Source organism: Sminthopsis crassicaudata, chromosome 3 (assembly GCF_048593235.1).
Source record: "Sminthopsis crassicaudata isolate SCR6 chromosome 3, ASM4859323v1, whole genome shotgun sequence".
Lineage (NCBI taxonomy): Eukaryota > Metazoa > Chordata > Mammalia > Dasyuromorphia > Dasyuridae > Sminthopsis > Sminthopsis crassicaudata.
Genome location: NC_133619.1, coordinates 469558038 through 469582956, shown reverse-complemented (window position 1 = coordinate 469582956; position 24919 = coordinate 469558038). Strand labels below are relative to the sequence as shown.

The window sequence follows — 24919 nt, the reverse complement described above, 5'->3', positions numbered from 1 at the left end:
GCAAATTTGGTTAGTCTAATAATTAAAATGTATATTTTTAAATCTGCTTTTTGCAAAAAAATCACACTTCTGCTTTTGTTTTTAAAGTATTCTCCCTAAAGAAATGTAAATTTTAGGTTTTGTTTTGTTTTTAAAAAGTCAAGGAATTGCAATATAATAGAATGTAAATTTGCAGCTAAGAGAACCTAAAATATTCCCAATAGATGGTTTTGGGAAAATAAGTGCATGTATAGATAGAATGTATTTTTCAAGGTTTATTTTTGTATTTATGATGAGCCAGTATATGTATACAGGTCTGTTTGATATCAATGGAATATATGGCAGTTTTTAAATACCTAAGGCAGTAGAAAGGCAGGCATTTTACTTTTTAATATTAAATCTATTTGATTAAGCAAAACATAAAGGAAAGACACTGCATGGATTTCAGAATTACTAGCCCTATATTCAAACTGTACTTCATACTTGAATTATTAATTGCATTTTAAATGCCAAAAGCAGAGAAATGTTTCTAACTTCTGTTTCTACAATGACTAAGACAAGTTACAAATTACAAAGTACCAAACTTTCAACTGCAATGTAATCCCTTTATAGCACATACTAAGTAAGTTCTAAAAGGGTAGAGATACCCAAAGATCAAAACATCATAAAGATGGCTAGAGTATTTTCCTACTCTGTAAAAATAGTTAAAAGATAAGATACTTAAATATTTTTTTTTTTCTAGAGGCAAGCAAATCTCAAATGTCCATATAATATCGATTCTCTTCTATCACTGAACTGAAACCTTCTGGTTTGCTGCTAAGAAATATTTTACTTCTGTTTGTGTATAATGGAATTATGCTCTGCATAAAAAGATATCTCAAAGTCTATAAATGGTGTGTTGTTTCAACCTCTAAGGGACGTTCATTTCAAGAGTAAATGATATATATGGCCCCTGAACAGTCCTTTAATAAAAGTCATATGTTTCAAAGATTAGATGCTATGGAACTGCATTCCCTTGGAGCTGCCTGAATGGAAAGTTGGCTATGGTATCTATCAACAATTAACACAAAGTCCAATTTTCTTTTTTGGCCGTATCTAAACAAAGTCATGGAATCCAGATCAATTGGCAATATCTACCGTCCATCCAGAATAAACATTCAATAGACTTTTCTATGTAGTCATTGTCCATAAGATTGACAGGGTGGGCAACTTAAGGTAATTTAATATTTTCATTCTGGACAAACTGACCACCACCAGTTTTAAGTTAACTCTTTTACTGCCCCCTTTCATTTTGATAGGTGAGCTAAATGTATACTAAATCTACTTGGGATCATTCTCTAATATGTAATGCATTTTACCAAGACATAACTGGAGCAGACACCAACATAGACAACTTCACAGATGTTTACTGTTTCCACTAACACAAAGAGGCCTTTTGATCTCAGCAGGGGTCTCTGTTAATTTCTATTGGAAAGAGCTGAAAAACCTGAAGACTGGCACAGGTATTATGAACTGTTCTTTCAAGATGGAATGGTTCAGTTTGCATTTCTTGAACTAACTGCCAAATCAGGCATTCTCAAACGACAAGATAATGAGGTACTAATTATTCAGTGGGGGGGGGGGTAGGAGGAATAGGATATAGGAGTGTTCAAATGCTCAGTCTGGCTTGGTTGCCTGGCATTTCATTTTTTTTATTTGGGTGGAATATTTTACTTAGTAGGAGAGTGTGATGGTAACACATGTAATTATAAACCAGATGGCAAAATTTGCTAGCACTATAATTTATTAAGAATCTAAATCAGAAACATTTAAAATCATACATGGCAACTGAACAATTCTCCATCTTGAATCAAATTTGAATTTTAAAATTTTCATCTTTAAATCAATTTTCAAAGCATTTCAATTCTCCCAATGGAAGAAAACATTTAATTTAGCATCTACTGAGATATGATGTGTCTTCAGTACATCAAAATCATGCTTTGCAAGTCTTAAATAGTTAAGTGTCTGAACTAAGAGAAGCAAGTAATCACTAGGATATGGCTTAAATAAAATTTAGTATTCATGTTTAAAAATAATTTAACTTTAAGCAAAGTTGACTTTAAGTTTCAAAATAAAGCGCTAGAGGAGCAGAGTTAGTAGGTTAATTAATGTTAAACAATGAATTATTACCATAGACCTACTTAGTGTAACACAAAATGAGTTTTGCATATTAATTTGCAAATAAAAGCGAGATAAATGCATTATCTGAGCAGGGATTTAGATATTGAAGGCCTGATTTATAAAGTACCATTTATAGGGAGGTTCAAATGGATTTCTTGGAAGGAGTCCAGAACACGTTTTCTTTGTGCCTGAACTTAAAAAAAAAAAAAAAAAAAAAGTATTTCCAGCCATTACACATCTGAGAAATTACACATATGTCAGAAGGGAAGAATTTTAACATTTGCAACACAATAATGACACTGTATATGTTTTTCATGTTGCCATACAGCAAAATGGTTATCAATGGTGCATTAAGCTAGGCAGAATTCTCTGTTTAAGTTTATTTATCAACTGAAATAACAGGAAAATCCAGTATCAGAGCCTTCATGAGATATGGTGCCTTTCTCATTCATTTTTTTCTTAGAAGTATTAAACTACAAAATGAATACATCTATCTATTGTTCAGTGGTGGAAAAATTCCAAGTAGAGATCTCTTTATTATTTTTCAATAATGACAATTTTCAATACCCAACTAAATCAACATAGTAGCAGTTTTAAATAGAAAAAATTAGTTTGAGGGCACCATTTCATTTATGGGCAAAGATAAAAAAGTTTTATCTCTATATCTAATTATATATGTTAAAAATCAACTCTGTCCCTGAATATATGAGCATATTTTGCTAATTCAGTTGTTAAAATGTGTTCCTCTATTCAATAGTTTACCTTTGCAAGAAATTTGTCTAAAACCAGGCCTGATACCAAAATCTAACTTCACAGTTTGCCCCCCCCCCCCCCCTTATTTACTCTAAATTAAATTCCCAATAAGAAATAGCAAAAAATTCCCTTTAAAGATTAAGGTCACAAATATAAAATGTCCATATAAATAGTATCTCTATGATTTTCGGCCCTATTTATTATTTATTTATGCAAAACTCTTTTGTGCATCTTGTTGTTAAAATTTCTCTTAGGAAATGTTAAACCTTCACCAAATCACAAACCATATAAACTGCTCCATTTTCTCTTTTACACTGAGTCTCCTACTGAATCCAAATCATCCGAAGAGAGGGGGCGGTACAGGTCCTGTAAGATGAAGGGCAGTATAGAATCGTTTACTTGTTTTCCTTTGGTGCTTTGTACTTGTCTTAAGTGTGGAACAAAACTAAACGAAGGTCTTTGGTTTGCATAATTACCCTTTCCCTATTAAAGATTGTTAATGGCAAATAATTTTATGTTGCTGAAAACCACATTAAAAAAAAAAAAACAAAGTAATCTTTGTTACATTTTGCTAGTAATGTTCCTTAAATGACTTTTATCCCTCTTTTTTTCAAATAACCAATAATGGAGACAGCTCAATTGCCAAGGTCTCATAAATCAGTCACTTACAAAGATCTGGGCACCTGGGAGATTATTGATAAATGCTTATGGATTTTTTTGTTGAGTGTTATCACCTCCCTGATGTCATGTCTTCTTAGAAAATGAACTGATCAATTGGAAAACTCCCTTCTTTCCTCCTCCTTCCTTCCTTCCTTCCTTCCTTCCTTCCTTCCTTCCTTCCTTCCTTCCTTCCTTCCTTCCTTCCTTCCTTCCTTCCTTCCTTCCTTCCTTCCTTCCTTCCTTCCTTCCTTCCTTCCTTCCTTCCTTCTCCTCCATCCTCCCTCCCTCTCTTCCTTTCTCCCTTCTTCCCTCCCTCCCTCCCTTCCTTCCTTCCTGTCTCCCTCCTTTCTTTCTTTCCTCCCTCCCTCCCTTCCTCTTTCCTTCCCTCCTTTTCTCCCTCCCTTTTTCCCTCCTCTTCCTTTCTTCCTTTTTTCCTTCCTTCCTCCTTCCCTCTCTTCTTTCCTTCTTCTCTCCCTCCCTCCCCCTTCTCCCCCTTCCTTCCTTCTTCCCTCCCTTCTTCTTTTTCTTCCTTTCTTCCCTTCCTTTCCTCTCTCCTCCCTCCCTCCCTTCCTTCCTTCCTCCCTCTCTTCCTTCCTCCCTCTCTTCCTTCCTCCCTCTCTTCTTTTCCTTCCTTCCTTCCTTCCTTCCTTCCTTCCTTCCTTCCTTCCTTCCTTCCTTCCTTCCTTCCTTCCTTCCTTCCTTCCTTCCTTCCTTCCTTCCTTCCTTCCTTCCTTCCTTCCTTCTTTCCTTCCTTCTTTCCTTCCTTCCCTTTTCTCCCTTCCTTTCTTCTTCCCTCCCTTCCTCCCTCCTTTCTTTCTTGTTTTGGTTAGAAAGGAAATATGGTTACCTCACAAAATACATTATCAGGAGCTGAAGCTCACTAGATCCACAGAGGGCAATGAACAATTTCTGATCCCAATACCACAGCTCAATTGCTGCCATTACATATATTGTGACTCTCACAAATGTGGCTTTGAAATTTTGCTTTTAGAGAGGATAAAAAATACAAAACTTCTTCCTCTTTCTCAGTGCCATTTTTCCTTAAATCTATATCAACCATATTCTTCTTCCTTTATAATTCGCCTCCCTCCCCCATTCTTTACTGGATTTTTCTCTACTGGTAGCTTGGCAACCAGTTCACTTCAGCTGAGTATGTGTCTGGAGTAGGCTTCATTTCTACTTTGTAACACCCACTCCTAGCATCATCAGACTGATCAGATAATCTACAAAATCTACAAAAGCCAGGATGTGGGAGCATAATGGGTAGTTTCACTCAATTTACACAATATAACATGTTTTGGCCTGATATATTAAGACATGGGAATAAAAAAGGTCACTTATGGTAACAGGGTATTGTATAATTCAGGATCAGGAATTTATAATAACAAAGTGAATGAATATATGTGCTAAAATCAGATTAGACATGTCTATAGACAAAATATTCCATATATGACTGTTTGAGTAGGAAAGCATCTGATGAAATAATTGTAAAAAGGTCAGTCTACAAACATAACAAAAAAAGTTCTGAATAGTAACATGATTTAGAAAATAGAAGAAAAAAGAAATCTAATGAAAGAAGGATTAATAAAGATATGGACATCATCTTATCCTATTTATTCTTAGTTAAAAATAGAAGTTTAGGGGCAGCTAGATAGCTTAGTGGATAGAGCACCCTGAAGTCAGGAGGACCTGAATTCAAACTGAACCTTAAACACTTAACACTTACTAGCTATGTGATTCTGTGCAAGTCACTGAATCCCAACTGCCTTGCAAAAAACCAAAAAAATAGAAATTTAGTTTGTTTTGCTGTTGTTTTTAAAGAAGTCAAACAATTTGATATGCCTTTAAAGGATAAATTTGCCAAGTACAATTGGCCTGAGTTTTTCTGTTTCAAAATGATATGTGTATGTGTGTGTGTGTGTGTGTGTGTGTGTGTGTGTGTGTATGTGTTGGAGTGGTGGTTCTGAAGTAGATCCGTTTTCTCAACCTTGTTGCTAAGCAATACAAGTGGAGAAATAGAAATAGCTGTTTTCAAATTTGCAATGAAAAAGAGTCAATTTATTCTTTCAAGTTCTTCTTTTAGCACATACCATTCTTCACTTATTTTAGAATATCTTGAACAAAAATTTATCCAATAGCTCAAGAACATTATATCTGGAAAAAATCCATTTTTAGGGATATTCTCCTCCCATTTAAACTGGTAGGGTCATGTGATACAACTGCCTAAGGAGTAAGAAGATCTCCCTTGTAGGAGAGGTAACAGAATTCTAAGTACAAGTAGCTGGAGAGCATCTTCATTTATGGGTATATTACATGGAAGGAGAGAATATGTTGGAGGCCAATAAATTACAAGATTTGGAAGCTAAAAAAATCCTCATGACTGTCTGCCTTTTCATTTAGCTTTTATACACATTCCATGCTCCTGATCCAAAAATGTTTTTAGATGATATTAAAGCATCCCTTTTGCCCAAAATATTTTACCAAGATACATATACTTGGTATTTAAAAGCAAAAGGAAAAATCTGTCAGAATCATTATATAATATTTCTAAGTATTGGTAATGTTGATTATATAACAAGCACTATAAAGATGCTGTCTGTTCATAATCACAAAGGCTTTACTTATATGAGGATTCTCTACTTCAAACAGAGAAAAGTCATAATTAAATCAGAAATATAGAAGGGCAGGAAGAATTGCATTTCTATCTCTATCTAGGGAAAAGTTGAACAAGCTACAAAACATTGCAAAAAAAGGCTTTTTATGATAAGGCACATAGAAAGGATCTCAAATGTTGAGATGAGAGGTTAGGAATAGCAATTATTTGTTCTTTTTTTTTTTTTTTTTTTTTGGAGGCTGGGGTTAAGTGACTTGCCCAGGGTCACACAGTTAGGAAGTGTTAAGTGTCTGAGATCACATTTGAACTCAGGTCCTCCTGAATTCAGGGCTGGTGCTCTAGCCACTGCGCCACCCAGCTGCCCCAAATAGTAATTATTTGAAGGAGCCTTATCACTTATTTAATTTAAATAATTAACTTTGGACTATGCTAATAACTCTGAGGGTTGGGCATTTGCATGGTGGTATGGAGTGGGGTTTTTCTCCCCTCCCATCTTTAATTAAAAAAAGAAGAAAATACTTTTTGTGAAGAATCTTGGTTAGTAGAAAGAGAGCTACATTTTGAGACAGGAAAGGCAGATTCATATCTCATTCCTGACACTAGCTTTCTGATCATAGAAAAGTTATTTAATTGCTCAGTTTTTCCTGAGCATAATAAAAATAATAAAAAAATAATAATACCAGCATCAGCTGCCTCATAAGGTATTGACCCCAAGGCCAAATAAAGAAATTTTTGCAAAGTTCCTTGCAAAATAAAGTTAGGAAAATCAGCTTAATAGCTAATAATCCTAATGGATTATTACTATGTGAGGATCCTTTATATGAGATAACTTAGAACTCTTTCTGGCCATGTTTACTAGAAAAGAATGAATACCATCTCCTCATATATACACCTTTGATATGAAATGATATTCATTTGGTAGGATCTTTTTAAACTAATTCCATAAATATGAATGAATCCATTGCCTAGGGGAATATAATTTAAAAGGCTAAGACAATGCAGCCAAGAAGACTATAATAAAAATAGTCCAGCTGAACTTTCATAGAATAAATAATTCAGCTGAACTTTCAAATAATCCTTCTGAACTGGAAAAGATCTTGAAAGATTATCCAGTCCAACTTAAACATTTTGTAGATGAGGAAACTGAGGTGCTGGGAAGGGTAATGTTTTGCCCAAATTCCTGTTGTAGCAAGATAGCTGGGACTAAGCCCTAACTTTACAGACTTCCAGGCCATTTTTCTTTCTAAGACACTATGCTTTTTACATCTTAATTACTCTTAAATGGCTAAAAATGAGCATAGCTCATTAGGCCATCCCTATCATTTTATAGATGAGGGAACTGAGACCCAGAGAGTTGAAATGACCTACTCAAAGTCATATAGGCAGTGATAGAATTGAGATTCAAATCTAAGTCTTTTAATACCCAAAAAAGCACCTCTTCCACTGTAGCTGCTCAAAACAACAGTCCATCATTGAATGATATCAAATAAAGTTACATCTTTGGTGTCATAGACAAAAATGCAGAAAAAATTCCCAACAACTTAACAAAACTCACCAATTATTTTGTGACTGAAGTTTTTAACTTTTCAACTATACTGGCATTATGTATTGGACTCATATAGACAAAACTGAAAAGAAATGAAATGACTTATGGATGTGACTAGAGAGTGTAGGTCAGAAGTATGAGGTTTACTTTAAAGTAGAGAAACAAAAACAACTAACTCCCAAATCCAGTAACTTAATCTGCAAAGGACTTCATTTGCTGAAATCAACACTGTTTAGTTGTATGCTGTTGTTATTGTTTTAACAGAAAACCTCCCAAGAGTCTATTCCCATTTTAAAATCAGAAACATTAAATTACTCCTCCCTCTATTTCATCCTTCACAAATCTCCTCCCCTTTCTTTTGTTCTAATACTTTGAATGGAGCCAAGAGCACAAAAAGGAGAGCTTATGGAAAGGGTTAGTTAGCTATCTGTTGAATGACAATGGCTGACCTTCATCTCTCATCTCTGTTATACTGATATAACTAGCAATGCTTCTCACAATCTTCACTTGACCTCAAGTCACTTGCTCATTCCTTCCTGATATTAGGATTCAAGCTCACATACAGGTTGAGTTGATACAGAATTATTACATAGGAAATGGGAGAAGAGGTGGAACCAAATTATACCATAACCACAACAGCAAAAACACTGTAAGCAGTAACATTCTTTCAAAGGGGAAGGTGCTTCATATAGGTTTCATTCACAAAACAGGTCTCCCCCTAGGGATAGCTTACAACTCACTGTTTTTCTGACCCAGGCCTTATTGGAACATACTTTTTAATATTTTGGAACAAGTTACTACACCACCAATTTCTTTCAATCTGCCAGGCTTTCATGCTTCCTTAAAGGAGACATAGCCAGTTTTTACAAGTAATAGCACAGGTAACAATAACAAAGGATAACAAGCAGGTTAGTATAGGTATCCCCAAGCTCTCTGTCTGGTAACTAGGGGTGGACAGGAGGAAAAGGATGAAAAACATTTAAAACGAAGCATCAACACTTTCCTCTCAAAGAGAAGCCAATTCTGGAATTTTTTAAAGACAGAAAGCTTCTGTGTCCTAGTTGTTAAGTGATACTAAGCCAGACATTAAGAGAAGAGTAGTATTTAATCTCCAATTCCAGTACTTCCCTTGAATAGTAACACCTATATTCCAGCTTCTCCACCTGATGCTCAGTATGTCTTACTTACAAAGAAGTTTCCTTTATTTCCTTACCCTCTGCTTCCGCAGGCTTCCTGGGCTGGTTGGAGATGGGCTTGGAGATTTCCCAGAACGGGGAGTTGAGAGCTGACTACCAGGGGTTCCATTAACTAGAAATGCAAAGAATCAGAAAGAGAAACAAAAATGACACTTTAAACATTTTTCATATAAATTCATCCTTTCAATACACAAACATCAATTAAAGTTCTTGGTACTTTATCTTAAAGTCAATTGCATCTGCTTCTGGGGTGGATGACCAAATAACTTTGGGGTGCTGGCAAATAACTTTGTTCAGAAAGTCAGTCAGTAATTCTCCCAACCTGGTATTTAAAATTGCAGGAGTTTACAGAGCGGTTAAATATCAAAGAAATTTTAGTACAAAATACATTTTGAATAAACTACTGGCAAACTTCATCAATATTTCCTTTAACTGCAAAGTACTTGTGCCATCAGGAGCTATCAGGAATGTGGACTTGTGGTACTCATAGTACCACCAGATAATGGACTGAGATGCTTTGGTTGTCACTCATAAAACTGCCTAGGGATATTGGTCAGAAATGAACTTTAGCCTTGTTTGCAAAGGACACACAGTGGTTTACTTGTGAAAATGAATTACTGTGACTGAAAATTAACCCTTCACTCTCTTCACTTGATAAGCCTGAAACATCAACTTATTATAGACAGACCCCATTATAGAAATACTTACCATATAGAATATAAAATAATTTGCCATTGACCCTTACACTCATATCACAGTGTGCTTTAGTGTCTCATGAAAATAAAAGCTTTTTTCAAATATTTAAATGCTCCCCAACATTAACATTTTCTCCCTTTCCCACGATTTCTACACAATGATCAATAAATTGAACTAAAGACACACATGTCAAGTAAGTTTTCTTTTTCACTTTTGCCTAAAACCATCTCTACAAAGTGAGCAAAACATTACAAGAAATGTGAGCTAAAATCACCTCAGCTATCTCTCTGTTACAATCAATGAATGATAGTAATACAGTACCACAGGCAAGGAAAGGGATTCAGTAAATAAACACACATTATTTCAGAATGGTTTACAACACATTTTTGCACAAGTGGAATCAAGAATGAATTTAAACTTACCTTCTATGAGTTCTAACATGGACACTGTCTTAGGGTTTTAACTTGACAAAATAACAAAAGGAACAATCCTCTCCCAGCTCTAAGCCAAGCTATAGTGGAGATAGAGAGCCGTGGGATTAGTTAAGGATAGCTAAGGCTGCTCACAGAACAAGCTGAATGAGATGCAGGATTCATCAGCAGATGCCTATTCTGCGTAAGGCTGACGTCTTTGGAGCAGAAGTGGGAGGTGCAGGTGCTGTCTTAGGGCTACATCAAAGGTGTCAATTAAGCATAATGCCACCAATTCCAAGTGCCGAGCCATCTCTGCCCCCACCCTGATACCAGAAAGCCCCCATAAACCCAAGCAATTTCAAATGTTGTACACTGAATCATAATGAAATGCCTTTGGGGGCAATATACCCAGTGACTCATCTGAAAAAATTAAAATGACAATAACTTGTAAAACCTTTGCTGACTAGGATCTACTGGCTAATAATTATTTTATAAAAATTCAGTACAAGCTAGCATGCTTATTGAATTTTAAGAAAACATTAAATATGTTTGAAAAAGCACCTATTTCATTTAAGAAACAAGCAAGATTTTTCTTTTCTTTTTTCTTTCTTTTGCCATCAACCTGATGTAGGTTACTTTTGCCTTGAAGATGCTTCTGGGGCTTTTTCTTAAACTTGTATATTATCCTGGCATCATACAAGAGGGGATCATTAAGGAAATCTTTAATTTGCCGGCATTTACAGATTCATTTTCTCTCTCTGTCTCTCTCTCCCTCTGTCTTTGTCTCTGTCTCTCTGTCTCTCTCTGTCTCTCTCTGTCTCTCTCTGTCTCTCTCTCTCTGTCTCTGTCTCTCTCTCTCTGTCTCTCTCTATCTCTGTGTGTGTGTCTCTCTCTCTCTTTCACTCTCTCTTTTTATCTGTCTGTTTCTGTCTCGTCTCTCCTCTCTCTCTCTCTTTCTACCTCTCTTTCTCTCTCTCTCTCTCTCTCTCTCTCTCTCTCTCTCTCTCTCTCTCTCTCTCTCTCTCTCTCTCTCTCTCTCTCTCTCTCTCTCTCTCTCTCTCTCTCTCTCTCCTCACTAGATGCTTAGATAAAAATTTCCACACAGTTATGGGAGAAATACTGAATGGTGTGACTCAAGGAGGCAAGAGAAGTCAACTAGCATTTGTTAAGCTATGTCTATGTGCCAGGGCTCAATGCTAAAGTAAAAACGGGATTCTCTATAGTCATCAATACTTCTGGTTGGATACTGGACCATGTCTCCTTCTTTCCCTGCCTACCCCTGGGCAGGAACTTTACACTGCCAATAGATAGCCCATATAAATGTTTAGAGGCTTTTGGCAACATTTTCTTTCTAAGATCTCTTATTTAATAAAATTCATTAAAATAAGGGGGAAAAACTCAAAGAACTCAGGTAGACTTTATAAGTATATATCACATATGAGGGGGTTCTCACCAAGATCTCATTTCCTCCCTTGTCCCTGCTAGAAAAGGTTTTCTTTCCTCCTTAATGTCAGTGGAATTCATTCTTTTGTTGTTCCTTTCATTTCCTTTTTCTCCTGATAAAGCCTCAGGAGTCCTACTTCTACTGCTGTGGTGAAGTGCAGAACAGAAGGAAGATGAGTCTCTACTAATTTTGCCAGGGTGTCACCAGGGAGAAATATGTTTCTGGCATTCAACTTGGAACTCAGGATCATTTTTCACACAAAAGTTACATTCTAATTGATGGCTGGAATCTGTAATATCCTGAGGATCATGACTTAGCTGTAGTTTGCATAAGTGGACCTATCTTTAGTCTATCTTTGGATCTTCACTGTAATTTATTCTGGAAAACCCTTAGTACCAACTGACCACCTAAAAAATGAACTTTTGCAACATAACCTGATCATAGGTTGGAGACTATCTGTATTCTTAGGTCAGAATTTACGCTGACAATCTTGTTTTTGTCTGTTTAACATCTCTGAATCTACAGTCTACACTTCTGTTTGACAGGCTGAATAATTCTTCAGGAGAAATACCACATGACAAACTGTTAAATGATTGTTGGGATGAATAATCTTATTATATGAGTAACTTTGACACATACAATGAACACATTTGTTTTTTTTATCATATGATGCCAATGGTTCCAAAATGCCAATATAAAAAAGATTGTCTATGCATCTCATTAAAATCCAACATATTAAGTCTGGTACAGCCAAGAGTACAATTAGTTACTTCATTTGGGCAACAATCTGTCTTAATAATTTAGTCTTATGTCATTAAACAAATCTATTGACCAGCCAATCAATCAACAAGCATTTCTTTAAATGCTATCTCATCTACTGTGACATGTCAGGTATTGTACTAATTCCTGACGATAAAAAAAATTCATTTATATTATCAAGGAGGTTGCTCTCTATAAGAAGGGTCAGCATGTGCATAAATAAGTACACATAGAATAAATAGAAACTAATTTTTTTTTGCAGTGAAGGTATTAGAATTTAGAAGGATTAGGATCTGTTTCTTATAGAAGGTGGTGTTTGGAGGAAATAAAAGATTCTTTTGGGTCATACTGTGTATGCATTTACAGTCACTCTCTCTTTACCACATCCTCTTTTGTTCCCTACTTCTACTCAATGACTGAGAAATACTAGCCTGGATCACCATAAAGTTACCATTTTGTATAATTGATTACTCAAGGACTTCAGAGGAAGACTTATATTGAAGTAACTTCTGAAACCATGTGTTTTATCTTTCACCTCAACATCATATTTAATTTTCAGGAGAACTGGATCTTAAGTTACAACTAACTTAAACCAGTTGAATAAATCTAAAAGATTTTGCTGCCCTCAGTTTCCCTTTTGAAGTCTCTAATCTTTTCTTATATTATCACTCCAGGAAGATGTTGCTGTTATCCTTTAAAAAGTGAGTCAATAGCTCTCTGTCCTTATGTTTCAATCCAGAAGCTTAGTGGATAGAGTCCTAGGCCTAGAGTCAGAAGAGCTGAATTCAAATCCAGCTTTGGACACTTCCTATCCGTATGACTCTGGGAAGATCATTAACCTCTGGCTGCTTGACAAAAGAATCCACTGGATCAATTGGAGAGGAAATGGCAAATCACTCCAATAATCTCTGCCAAGTAAATCCCATAGATAGTATTAGCATGTCATGGTCCACTATATACTATAAGGAACTAGAAGAAAGAAAGCATCCATCTCGTTCTACTACTTCGATAGTTTCATATCATCCTTGAAGGACAATCCTGAAACAATAAGCTTTTGCAAATTGATTTTTGTAGTTATTATTCAGTTGTGTCTGTGGATCATGTGGACCATGACATGCTAATACTATCTAATACTATTGATAGAATGGGTACATGGAGTTCTTGCATATCGCAGACAAAGTAATTGTTGGTAAGTGTCCAAAGGAAATTTTTGGGGGGCATATTCAATAAGATAGCATATCAATATGAAGACTGATAATTTTTCTGTGTGAGCACTTTGTGCCCTATCTTGTCCATAAAAGTCAGGTCAGGAGTTAACTCTCTGCAGTTCATAAGCAAGGTGGTCACCTCAGAAAACACATAAAGGATGAAATCTCTGAGTGACTGGTACAACCTATATATAAAGATGATTGATTCTTTGATAAAATATTTGGTGAGAGATCTCTGATGTATCTGACAAATTGCATTGGGTAAATTAATAAAAGGCTATTGGTTTCATTTACATATTGCACAAGACAATATGTAAGTGCAATATATGTGCAAGTTTCAAATAGAGATGAAGTAAAATTTGAATTGTTAAGTAAGAAGCAATTTTAGGATCTTAAGATACAAATGTGATTAAAGGTGAAATTTGGGGATTACACAGAATGGTCTTGCAATCAGAGTGAAAAATCATTCACCATCTGTGACCTAATCCTTTTGTGGCTAACATCTAATTCACAGAGGCACAATGCAGGGGAATTAGGATCTTTATATAAGTAGAAAGGCCAAGAAGCTTTCAATGTCTTTTTTGTTTTAATAATGAGTAAGTATAAGCCATAAATATGTGCTGACTTCTTAATCTGTTGATAATTTCATAGTGATACATATTTTTTTCTTCCAAATGGCTGAGAGAACATACTTGTTAATGAAGAAAGAGGCTTAAAGGGATTTTGGAGAGCAGTGAGGAAAAAAGCCCTAGACAAGGGTTCTCAATCATTTTGGGGGTCATGGAGCCCTTTTTGGCAGCCTGGTGAAGCCCCTTATTAGAATCATGTTTTTTAAATTCATAAGATATATAGGATTACAAAGAAGACCAATTATAATGAAATAGTTATCAAAATATAAAAAAAAACACTAACAAATTAATAGACCACATATTAAGAATTACTGTCCCATTAAATTTGAGTAACAGGAAAAGCACTGGATTGATGAGCAAAAGATAGTTAAAACTTTATGAATAGTGAGACCAAAAATACTTTTCTTGTCTAAACTTTGTTTATCCCTCTTTCCTGCAGTACAATATTCTACAAAGAATAGACAAAACCTGCATGTTTGTTGGATTGAAGTAGTTTTGTTTCTGCTATTGCCTACTATGACATCAGTTAAGTTGTTTAGCCTATCATTTACCCATCCTGGAAATCAGTTTTCTCATCTGAAGAAAATGAGGGGGTTGAACTAGTCATTCCTTCTAATTATTAGATTCTAAGTTGGAAAATGAGGTGAGCTTTTTCCTCATCAGGTCCTGAATCATGCTGTTTGTATTCCCTATGGTATCCTCATCTACCTCCCATGAGAGCTCTCAACTATGCCCCAATGAAACTGGTATCTGAGAGATAAGCTTCTCTTTTGTCTTGTCCCAAGCTAGACCTCCACAATAGTTACCCATTGTCACATCATCCTGCTGTGCATTTATTTTTGTCTCCTTACTTATGTCTCTTTCTCTGGCTTATAGTACCTATCTTATTGGTTTGTGAAAATCAGATGAGATATCAGAGGTCTTCAAGAAGAATGCATTATCTTCCTTCTCATTTTGCAATGTAAACTTATGAGAAGGAACTGTCTTTTTTGTGTTCCCAGGTATATACATATACACACATGAATATTTTTCATGATCTATTTCTTCCATTCTCTCTTCCCATTATCATTGACAGAAACATTTATTATGTATCTGTTTTCATGCATTTCTTTTCTAAGCCCTGTACGAACTCTATGTAGGTCCCTTCTTATATAATATAACAATAATAATAGTTAACATTTATATAGCACCCACAATGTACCAGGACTTGTGCTTTATAAACATTTCATTTTATCCTCACAACAATCCAGGGATGTAGGTACTATTATCATCCTCATTTTAGAGTGGAAAAAAGTTAAACAAATGGAAGTTGTCATTGCCCAGGTTTCCATAGCTAGTAAGTATCTAAAGATTGGTGTTCCTTGTTTCAAGTCCAGCATTCTATCCATATTGCCACAGCAAAGACTTGCACAATGATAGTAAAGATATGCAGATAAATAAATAGTTTTTGAAATAAAACAACAACAACAAAATAAAGGTATCCTTATGAAATTTGATAAGAAGCCAGAGCATTTCTGTAGGTTTCAGTTATTAAATTTATGTCCAAGAAAAATAAGAACCTTTCTTCTCATTGCTCAGGATGAAGCAAGGGAATAGTTTTAATCATGGCTCCTATTCCTTTCTGTCCTTATCTTCTGTTACCTCACACTAGTACTTAACTGTATGAATCACTTTATCTTTATTTTCTTTCCTTCCATAATGAGTCACATAGCCTTCCTGTGTTGTAACTTTCTAATCTTTCCATTTTTCTAGCTTCTTTCTCTAATTAAACAGAGGTATACGTGAAGATTCAGTTCTTAATCTTACTTTTTGCTCCTCGTACTTTCTCTTCATGAGTTCATGCAGTTGTAGGGGTTTCAATGAACACTTCTCTCTATGTCATTGACTTCCAATTTCCTATTTCTGTCCCCAACCATTTCCCAGAGTTCTGTTCCTGCACATTCTACTTTCTATTAGATATTTCTACATGGTTCCAAAATGAAACAAAAAATTGAAACCATCACTTTTCCACTTGTCTTTACCCTCTCCCCAACTTTTTTGCATATACTACTATTTTCCTGTTATTGCATATTCTACTTTCTGTTAGATATTTACACATGGATCCAAAATGAAACTAAAAACTGAAATCATCACTTTTCCACAATGCTCATTTTCACAAACTTGTCCTTCTCTCCAACTTTTTTTTTTGCATATACTATTTTCTTACTCTTCCATGCTCATACATTTGAAATAAATTTTTTACTCTTCCTTTTCCCTTATCACACACATTAAATCAAGTATCTTTTGACACTTTTTCTACATGTTATAGCATTATAGGATAAAGATTATAGAATTAGAACTACAAGAGATCTTAATGGCCACCAAATTCAACCCTATCATTTAAAATATGAGAAAAATGAGGCACAGAGTTACCCTGTGTCACACAAGTAGTAAATGTCTGAGATAGGATTTGAACTTGTTCTTGTCCTTCTGATCCAATGTCAGTATTTTGTCCACAACATTATGCCATTACTTCTGTGTCCAATTCATTTACGCCCTAATTAAGGATTCATATTTTCTAGAAAATACTATTTTGACAGCCTTCTAAATGCTGTTTCCATCTGATCCCCTTCCCTCTGCCTTTATTTGTTCTTCATATCATTATTTATAAAATAATAATATTAACTCTTCTATCCAGAATCTCCCAAAAAGTCTTAGTGTAATCTCAGGCTCTACAAAGCTTTTTCTCCTCATAAAGGAGTTTCCCCCTTCTATTCCTTCCTACAAAGCTCTGTGAAGTTTACTACTATGCTGAGATAGGGACAATCTGTATATCTGTTAATTTCATAGGGTTGTGAGAATGGAGTCCAAAAAGAGTTAAGAAGTCATTGAGTCATTGCATAAACCTTAAAGTGCTACAATAATATCACCTGACATTTATTTAGCACTTTAAGGTCACAGAGTCAGAGAATTTTAGAGTTTGCAAGAATCTCAGTGATTACCTGCTCAAAAAAGGAATTCCCTTCATCACATATCTGACAAGTGGTCATCTTACTTCTCTTGAAGACCTCCAATATCTCATCTCATTCTCACAAGTTAACAAGATAGGCATTATGAATATCATTATCCCTATTTCATAGATTAAGAAATAGAGGCTCACATAAATAGCTTGCTCCGGTCACCCACAGTAAATAGGGGAGAATGATTTGAATCTAGTGAGGTCCCCTGACTTATAGTCCAGGGCTCCTTTTACTAGAATAAGCTCTTCTTCCAAGTAAATATAATGATGTCTTTTTGTTAATATTCAACAGCTTGTTTGGCTTCCTATTGAACCATAATCTAAGCAACACAGCAAATCTGACTGTTTTTATCCTTGTCTGTTAACCCCTACCTCAAAGATCTTTTTTTTAAGTGTCCATTTGACCTCACCTTCACAGCATGTAAGCTGCAGTTACATAGCATGGAGACTAAAAACAAAGATATAAGAACTCAGAGATCCAAAATAAGGTCTGTCATCCGAGGTTATTCCTTTTGGAGGTTAGACATATAGTCTAATAGTACTAAAAAGCTTTTTGGAACTTACATATTTACCTTCAGAACTAATTATTAAGCCAAATATGAAAATCAGTCTTCTTGTGAGTCATAATTTGTTCTTTTTCAAAAACAATATTAATGCAACTTGATGATCAAGCTTGGCTCCATATAATTTTTGGCTATATCCAAACATTAATTTCATCCCCAGAGGACAAACATTTGCCACCACTGGGAATATGTAAAAGGATATATTATTAATTCTGAAGAAAATTAATTGTAAGAAAAATCTCCAAAGCTGCATTGTTGAAATAGTATGTATCTTTCCAGTCCTCTCTACTTTGGATAAGACCACCGATGTTACCAGGGACATATAAGTTCTGGTACTTGTTAAAAAGATCAATCATGTTATTTTATGGACACTTTCCATATTTTCTTCCTCTACTTTTTTTCTACCAGGGATTGCACAAAATTAATGGGAAAATCAGTGATAGCACCACCCTGTTGAATCTTAAACCCTAATCTTTCCCTCCCTGACCCTGCTAAACACCAGACTTCATCAAACTCATTGATTCATCGATGTTAGTAGAGTGGGAAAAGACGATGGGAGGGTATGGCCTCCCTCTTCAAGGGAGACAATAATTTGGCACTATTTTATAAAGTAAAACATAGGAGCACAATTTTAGACTTGGAAAGGTCTTTAAGTCCATCTAGTTAAACCCCTTCATTTTATAGACGAGAAACCCAAATGCTCAGAGAAGTTAAGTAAATTTTATAAACCATACACTTGGTTAAATATCTGAAATAGGATGCTGGAGAAAGGTACAAAGATTACTTCTAATTCTTCTCTTGAAGCAAAATAGCTTTCCAATACAAACCCAAATTTCTATCCCAAATTAACCTTTAAAAGAAATCTGGCATGGATGTTTTATTGACTAATCTGTTGTTGTTACTCTATATGTATCCTCATCAGTGTGCCTTCTTTGAGATGTAACTTTTTTCAGGGTAGAGATTTACATTTTGATAACCCTTAAGTCACATTGAAAAGAGGTTTAAATACATTCTTCATCAGCTACAGTTGATAATTTCCATAACCACAAAAAAGTGGAATGAACAAAGTTGACTAATTATCCAAGTGTGAATGAGAACCCATCAGAATTCATGTATCATCTTGGGGAACCAAGAGAATGTATAAGGCTTTCCCCTACAATAATCAACCCATGAAGAATTTTTTGTCTAAATGATAAAAAGTCCAGAAACAAAAACAGAAAAGAGATAAACATGTTTTTATATATATTTACTATTATGACGGGGGAAAAAAGAAAAATAAAAAGTCACTCAATAATAGGAGCTCTAATTAAAGTCCTATTAGTGCATATTGCTGTCTTATTTTTGAAGAGATTTTAAAGTTTTAGATGTATCTCTCTCTTTTCCTATTTAGATAAAAGTTTTAGTTAGCTTTGATGCTATATGGACTACATTTTCCATATGAAACAATAATGTCCCACAAATGCCTATGAATTAATACTCATTCATATATCATGATATGTCTACTTCATCTCTTCTTTTAATATTGACAAAACAACTTCATGAGTTTCTTTAGATGGATTACTAGACGCTGGCAATTAGTTATTCAGATTTCTGCCTTCTTTACTTTTTCCCATACTATTTTCATTTTGACTATTTTAGGACTTGTTAACAGTACCAAAGGAAAGAGAATAAAAGATAGAATAACAAAAAATTAAATCAAGTGAAATAGTATGAGTTTCTTGCGGATGAAAAAGGACATAAAACCGAGGTGGTATTTCTAGCACTTTTACCTTAGTAATACATTTTCACATTGAGTCATCTGATCTTCACAATGATGCTGTAATATATTAGTTTAAAGTGATGGAATGATAAAATATTTTGATAAAGCTTACAAAAGTTTGAGTTTTAATATAAACCAAAAGGAATAGGACATTGAAATTCTTTTAAATTGGTATTTTTTATTATCAGGGTCAAAATATTCAAGAATATTAATTGCAAGTCATGTTTGTTGTCAAAGATTTAGTCGGGTTGCAGTATCGCTTCTCACAAATGTAATTTTGAGGTTCATGACTTTGCACAGCTCTGCCTCACTTAAAATCTAATTCACTTGCAAATTAAGATATCACCCTCCTGATATTATTAGTCTTCTTCAAGAGCAGAGGGTGAACAACAAAAACACAAATGTAATTAGCTTTAATAATCATGAGGTATTGCAGGGATATAGATGGACGTTGCTAGTTTCCTTCAATACCTACAGCAAAAAGTGCCTCCTAAAAATGTCTTTCCTATTTTCCGTACTATAACTTCTGGTGCCTTCACTTTGCAGTTAGTTTTGTCTCCCCTTTAGGCATCTTTTGTGCACCTATTTATACTTAAATTGTTTTCCCCCATCAGAATTTATACTTCTCAAGGGAAAATGTAATATTTTTTTTCTTTATATTCCAGTACTTAGTATAGTGCCTGGTAAACACTAAGTGTTTAATAAAGGCTTGGGTAAAATTGATCAATGACGAGCATCATGTCTGCAAACTGTACTTTTTGGATTTAAATTTTTTTGAATGCCTAAAAAAAATCTATATTTTTGTACAGCTCAAGAATTGTATACTTTTCTTATCATCTATAAAAAATTTACATGTCCAATTCAGATGAATTGTGGAATTCTGATCATTAACTGAAAAAACAAAACAAAACAAAACAAAACTTTGACTACCTTCAGTATAGATATTTTCCTTTACTAACTTTGGTAGTAAAGAAAAGCAATGACTTCATGAGCTGTCCATAAAAGTAGAAATGATCTCTTTTCCTCAACCAGTGATGTAGTAAGTCCACATGAAAAGAACAGGCTTATTTCTAACAAGAAGGTTTCCTGCTCTCCAGGAACCTTGATCCTATCTAGACATAAGATTCACCAATGGGAAAGGATGCTGGATAAGCTTTTTCCTACCTGAACTAATTGGGGATTGCTAGCTTTTGGAAATTTGTAATTTAGACAGCATGTTTTCTGGAGAACCCTGAGCAAATGCAGTTTACAACAGAATCTTCCAAATCCAAATTCATGGGGAGAAAGCACAATGGAAGGAGCATTGGATTTGGAATTGGGGGGATTCAGGCTCATAGTTTGACTCTGCCACTTATTTTCTTTGTGACCCTGGACAAGTCATTTTATTTTTCTGGGCACCGGTATTTTCAGCTACAAAATGGAATGGATTAAGTTAATCTCTGATAAATTAATATGGGTCATGGAGCCTGCTATGAATGTTAAAATATAAATTTAAGTTGTATCATATATTTATCATCCTTCTTAAAAGAACATCTGTTTCCATTTTTATGTCACTAAAAGAATATATAATCTCATAAACAGCAGAACCTCATTGCTGAAAGACTCTTCTCATTCTACATTCTTCAATAGGAGAGATGCTTAGAATAAATTTAAATCACAGAATATTTTAAAGATACGATGCCCATATCACAGTATGATTTGGGCTCAAATCTCATATCTGATACTAATTATAGTCACAGTATGATCTGGGCTCAAATCTCATATCTGATACTAATTACTTGTTTGATCCTGGATAAGCCATTGTGCCTCAGGCAACTTCCCAGGATTTATCTAAATCAGATTGGTTGCAGGAGTCATAAAGAACTATAGTAGGGTGGCTACAGTGTCAGAGGAGAAAAGAGAGCATGTAGGAGAGATGTTACAAAGATGCAATTGTCAGGCCTTGGCAACAGATTGGATGGGAAGGAGAGATAGTGAGGCATAAGGATAACTGAGATTGTGATTGGAAGGGAGCAGAAAGATGGCTCTCTATGACAGGGAAGGGGAGGGGCATATTTAAGAAACAAGATAATGAGGCCTGCTTTGGACATGTTTAGTCTAAGGATGCTACTGAACTTTGGATAATCTTGAGTTCTTGTGATGAGTTAATTAATATCTAATTCATTTTATTGATTCTGTTAGTTAAGTTTTATAAATATTTCTTTCCTTAATTTGTAATTAAAGTTGTATTTTTAATGATGCTAACTCTAAAAACATTTAAGTGGCAAACGAAAGGCCACTGTGGAAAAAGATTATTTGTTAAAAATCTGCATATACATACTACATGTTTCATTATAAACATACACAGAATGAAATACATCAGACATGTTTTTGTATGAATTGATTACAAACAGATCTTTTTCTAATATTTCCATATGAAATAATCTTAAGTTTTCTGGATAAATGATTATTATGTGCTAATGAATTGTATAAAGTCTATAATTTCATTGGTATATGGAACTCTTGATTCTTGGCAAATTATAGTCTGGATCTAGCACAGTATTTCTAGTATTTCTAGTATTATCAATCAGTTATAATTATTTCCTCATAAATGCCACATTATTTCACTCTCTATCATAATAACTTATGCATTATTCAGGTAAAAAGGAACCATTATTATCTAGAGAGATGGTGGTGGTGGTGAGAAAAAGACATGATGGTGGTTACAAGGGTGACTTTTCTTAGGGCTGGGACTGGGTCTGGTTCAAGATGGGTAAAATTTTTCAATAGGCTGTTTGTCTTGATTCTATGTTCCCCTTCCACCTGCTTTTGGGAGATTCCCCCTATATTCATGTTACCCTTGGGTGGCGAAGACTGCAATTATGGGGCCTCATTTGGGAAGAACGTATACTTTTACTAATGGTTTTCAAGCTTAACACAAAGGAATAAATCTAATGGTAAAATTTCTGGAATCCTAATGAGTTGGTGGGGCAGTAATGGACAGATGGCTTTTGTCCAGATTATCAGATGATCTTTCCATCTGATATGCTTCCAATTTCCACAACTAACATGCTGTCCTATAACAGATCTATAAAATAAACTATAACATTCTAAAATTGAAAACTGGAACTTTACACCATTTTATCAGTACCACACAAAGACTTCACACACCCACTATTCACTAGGATTCAAAAATTAAAGTGACAAAGACAGCTGTTTCAGAATAATTATCTTCATTACTTTACCTGAGCTGGTTGAAGCTGGGGATTTGCTGCGCCTTGATGGACCAGGACTCTTGGTGGTGCTCCTGCGGGATGTTGAAGCTATTTTGGTGTAGGAAGTGGATTTTACCACTCGACATTCTAAGGGATGGAAGACAAAAACAAATTATTGTTTAAAATTGTCAGTGATTATATAGGATTAAAATAGCTTTACATGAAAGAGAGACACATTTAAACATAAGAACAAGCACTGGGTCAGACCTATGATCCATCTATCTGGGGATTTTTGTCTCTGACAATGGTGCTAAGGGTCACGTTGTGAAAGGACATAGGTGTTTTCTCTGATCTCAAGGTAAGCCTACCATAAGCATAAAATTACTTTCATTCTGGGAAACAGTTGGGTAGAATAGTAACTACAGATGACAAATAATGAAGATAGCTAAAAGAGAGTTGCTGTAGTTGCTAGCTTGTTTTCTTTATCCTATATCCTTAGGCATTCTTAATGTAGGCTCTAAGGGTCTGTGGATAAATTTCAGGGAATCTATTAACTTAGATGTGAGAAATTTTTTTTTTAAATTTTCATTAACTTCTAACTGAAGTTAGCATTTCCCTTAGTTATTTTAAAACATTCTTTTGCGAAATGGACCATAGGCCAAAGGGATCCATGACTCACGAAAGATGAAGAACTAGTACTGTATAACAAAAACATAGGGTATAGTTCTCTGTGTGTATGTTTTCCATCTAAATTCTTTTTTCTTCTAAGAAAAATGACAGAGGAAAAGTGAGCCTCATAAATCAAAACATAAGCACCACTTCTGAGGTGACGCAAGTTTCTGTCAATTATGACAGGTCTGAGTAAAGTAAAACAAATTTGTTGTTTCTGGATAATCCTCTGGTGAAAAATAACCCAACCAGTAACATTCAGCTCTTCTCAGTTAGAGGGAAATAACACCATTTGCTCATAAGAGACAACAGTAAAATCAATGGAGAGGCAATATTGCCTTCCTACACTGACAAAGAGAGATGTTCAGATTAAATCTTCTATACACCCACACAACTTTGTAGACACACTCACAATATGCCTGTAAAATGGTTCCTGGCCTGACAGAGGCCAGGGTGGGGGAAGAAACAATTGATTTTCATCAGAATTTCAATCCTTTGTTTTCAAGCTTACCAAATAAAAAAAAGTGTTTTAAACAGCAAAGAATCATTTTCATGTGTGTTGGCCAACTGCATTAACATTATGTAAGTTACATCATTTTGCAAATTTGGATTTCTGAACTTGGGATTATACCTTTAAATTTTAAATTTAAATTTTAAATTTAAATTCAAACTTAATTTAATGTCTGAAAGTTCCAGACATGATTCTAGTGACTGACATGGACATAAAAGACAGTCTCACTTTCTTGCCATATCTCATTTTATTCTTAACATACAAAAATGGTTTCTTTTTTTCCCTCTATCTAAAATGCCTCCAAATATACATCTTTCCATATTTATTCTGTCAATAAAACCTGCACCAAAGTTTGGAATGTTGAAAAAACCCAGAACTGTAAGCATATGCTGAGCTGATGATAGAAAGACTGAAGAAGGTAGGAAGAATGAAGTAGGAGATTCTCTCTTGTGATGAATGTTTGGGTCTGTAGGCCTTAGATTGTTGGAGGCAAACCAACATGGAGGAGGAAATTCTATCTTGAATTATGATTAGTTGCTTCTCTTTCATGTTTTTTTTTTTAATGCCAAAAGGATATCAAATTCACTACTGGCTTCCTGAGTCTGCCTACGGTCCCTCCCCACCCCCAACAGTCACTTAAGATGTTTATCCCTAAGGAATGACCAGGATGTCAAGTTCCCCAGAAAAAAATTTCTCTAGCAGAGTTTTCTGTTTCTTAGAAGAGGATCATATAAGGAAATGTCATCCAAAAAACATAAAAATGAAATAGTCAAGAAAGAAAAAAGCAAATTACTAACATCAGGGGGTCTGGCCAAAATAAATTTCAAAGCACTGGGTCAAACCATATTGTGCTGTGATTTTACTTGGAGTCTGTATATGTGTGCATGCACATATTTTAATTTCAATGATAGAATTTTTGTCCTAATCTCAATACATACCCGTGAATCTAAAGCTTTATCCTATACAGTTGAAATAAATAACTGCAGTGTCATAACAGAAAGATGTGATGTCTAATATAATTGCCAAATCTTATCAGTACATAATTAATTTAGTCAACTAAAGAGATAAATGTCAGAAAAGAGCTGACTATAACCTATGATGTTATGCCATTTTGACATGGCCTTATAGAAACTTCCATAAGATTTCAGTGAAAATAATTCAAGAACAT

General features: G+C 34.8%; 1 protein-coding gene across 8 annotated transcripts in view; it reads right to left on the bottom strand.

Annotated features, from left to right (window-relative positions):
- Positions 1-24919, bottom strand: part of DCLK1 (doublecortin like kinase 1) — a 387769-nt gene that overhangs the window by 82729 nt on the left and 280121 nt on the right. For 4 of the 8 annotated variants that reach the window (XM_074303493.1, XM_074303494.1, XM_074303491.1 and 1 more), the window contains exons 5-6: positions 22602-22718; positions 8926-9020 (exon numbers count right to left, since the gene is read on the bottom strand). In XM_074303493.1, the coding sequence (XP_074159594.1) occupies positions 8926-9020; positions 22602-22718 (212 nt within the window). Of the gene's footprint in view, positions 1-3049; positions 3259-8925; positions 9021-10026; positions 10194-10578; positions 10688-22601; positions 22719-24919 lie in introns of those variants that run through there. The other 4 variants (XM_074303497.1, XM_074303495.1, XM_074303496.1 and 1 more) reach the window with 3 other exon arrangements.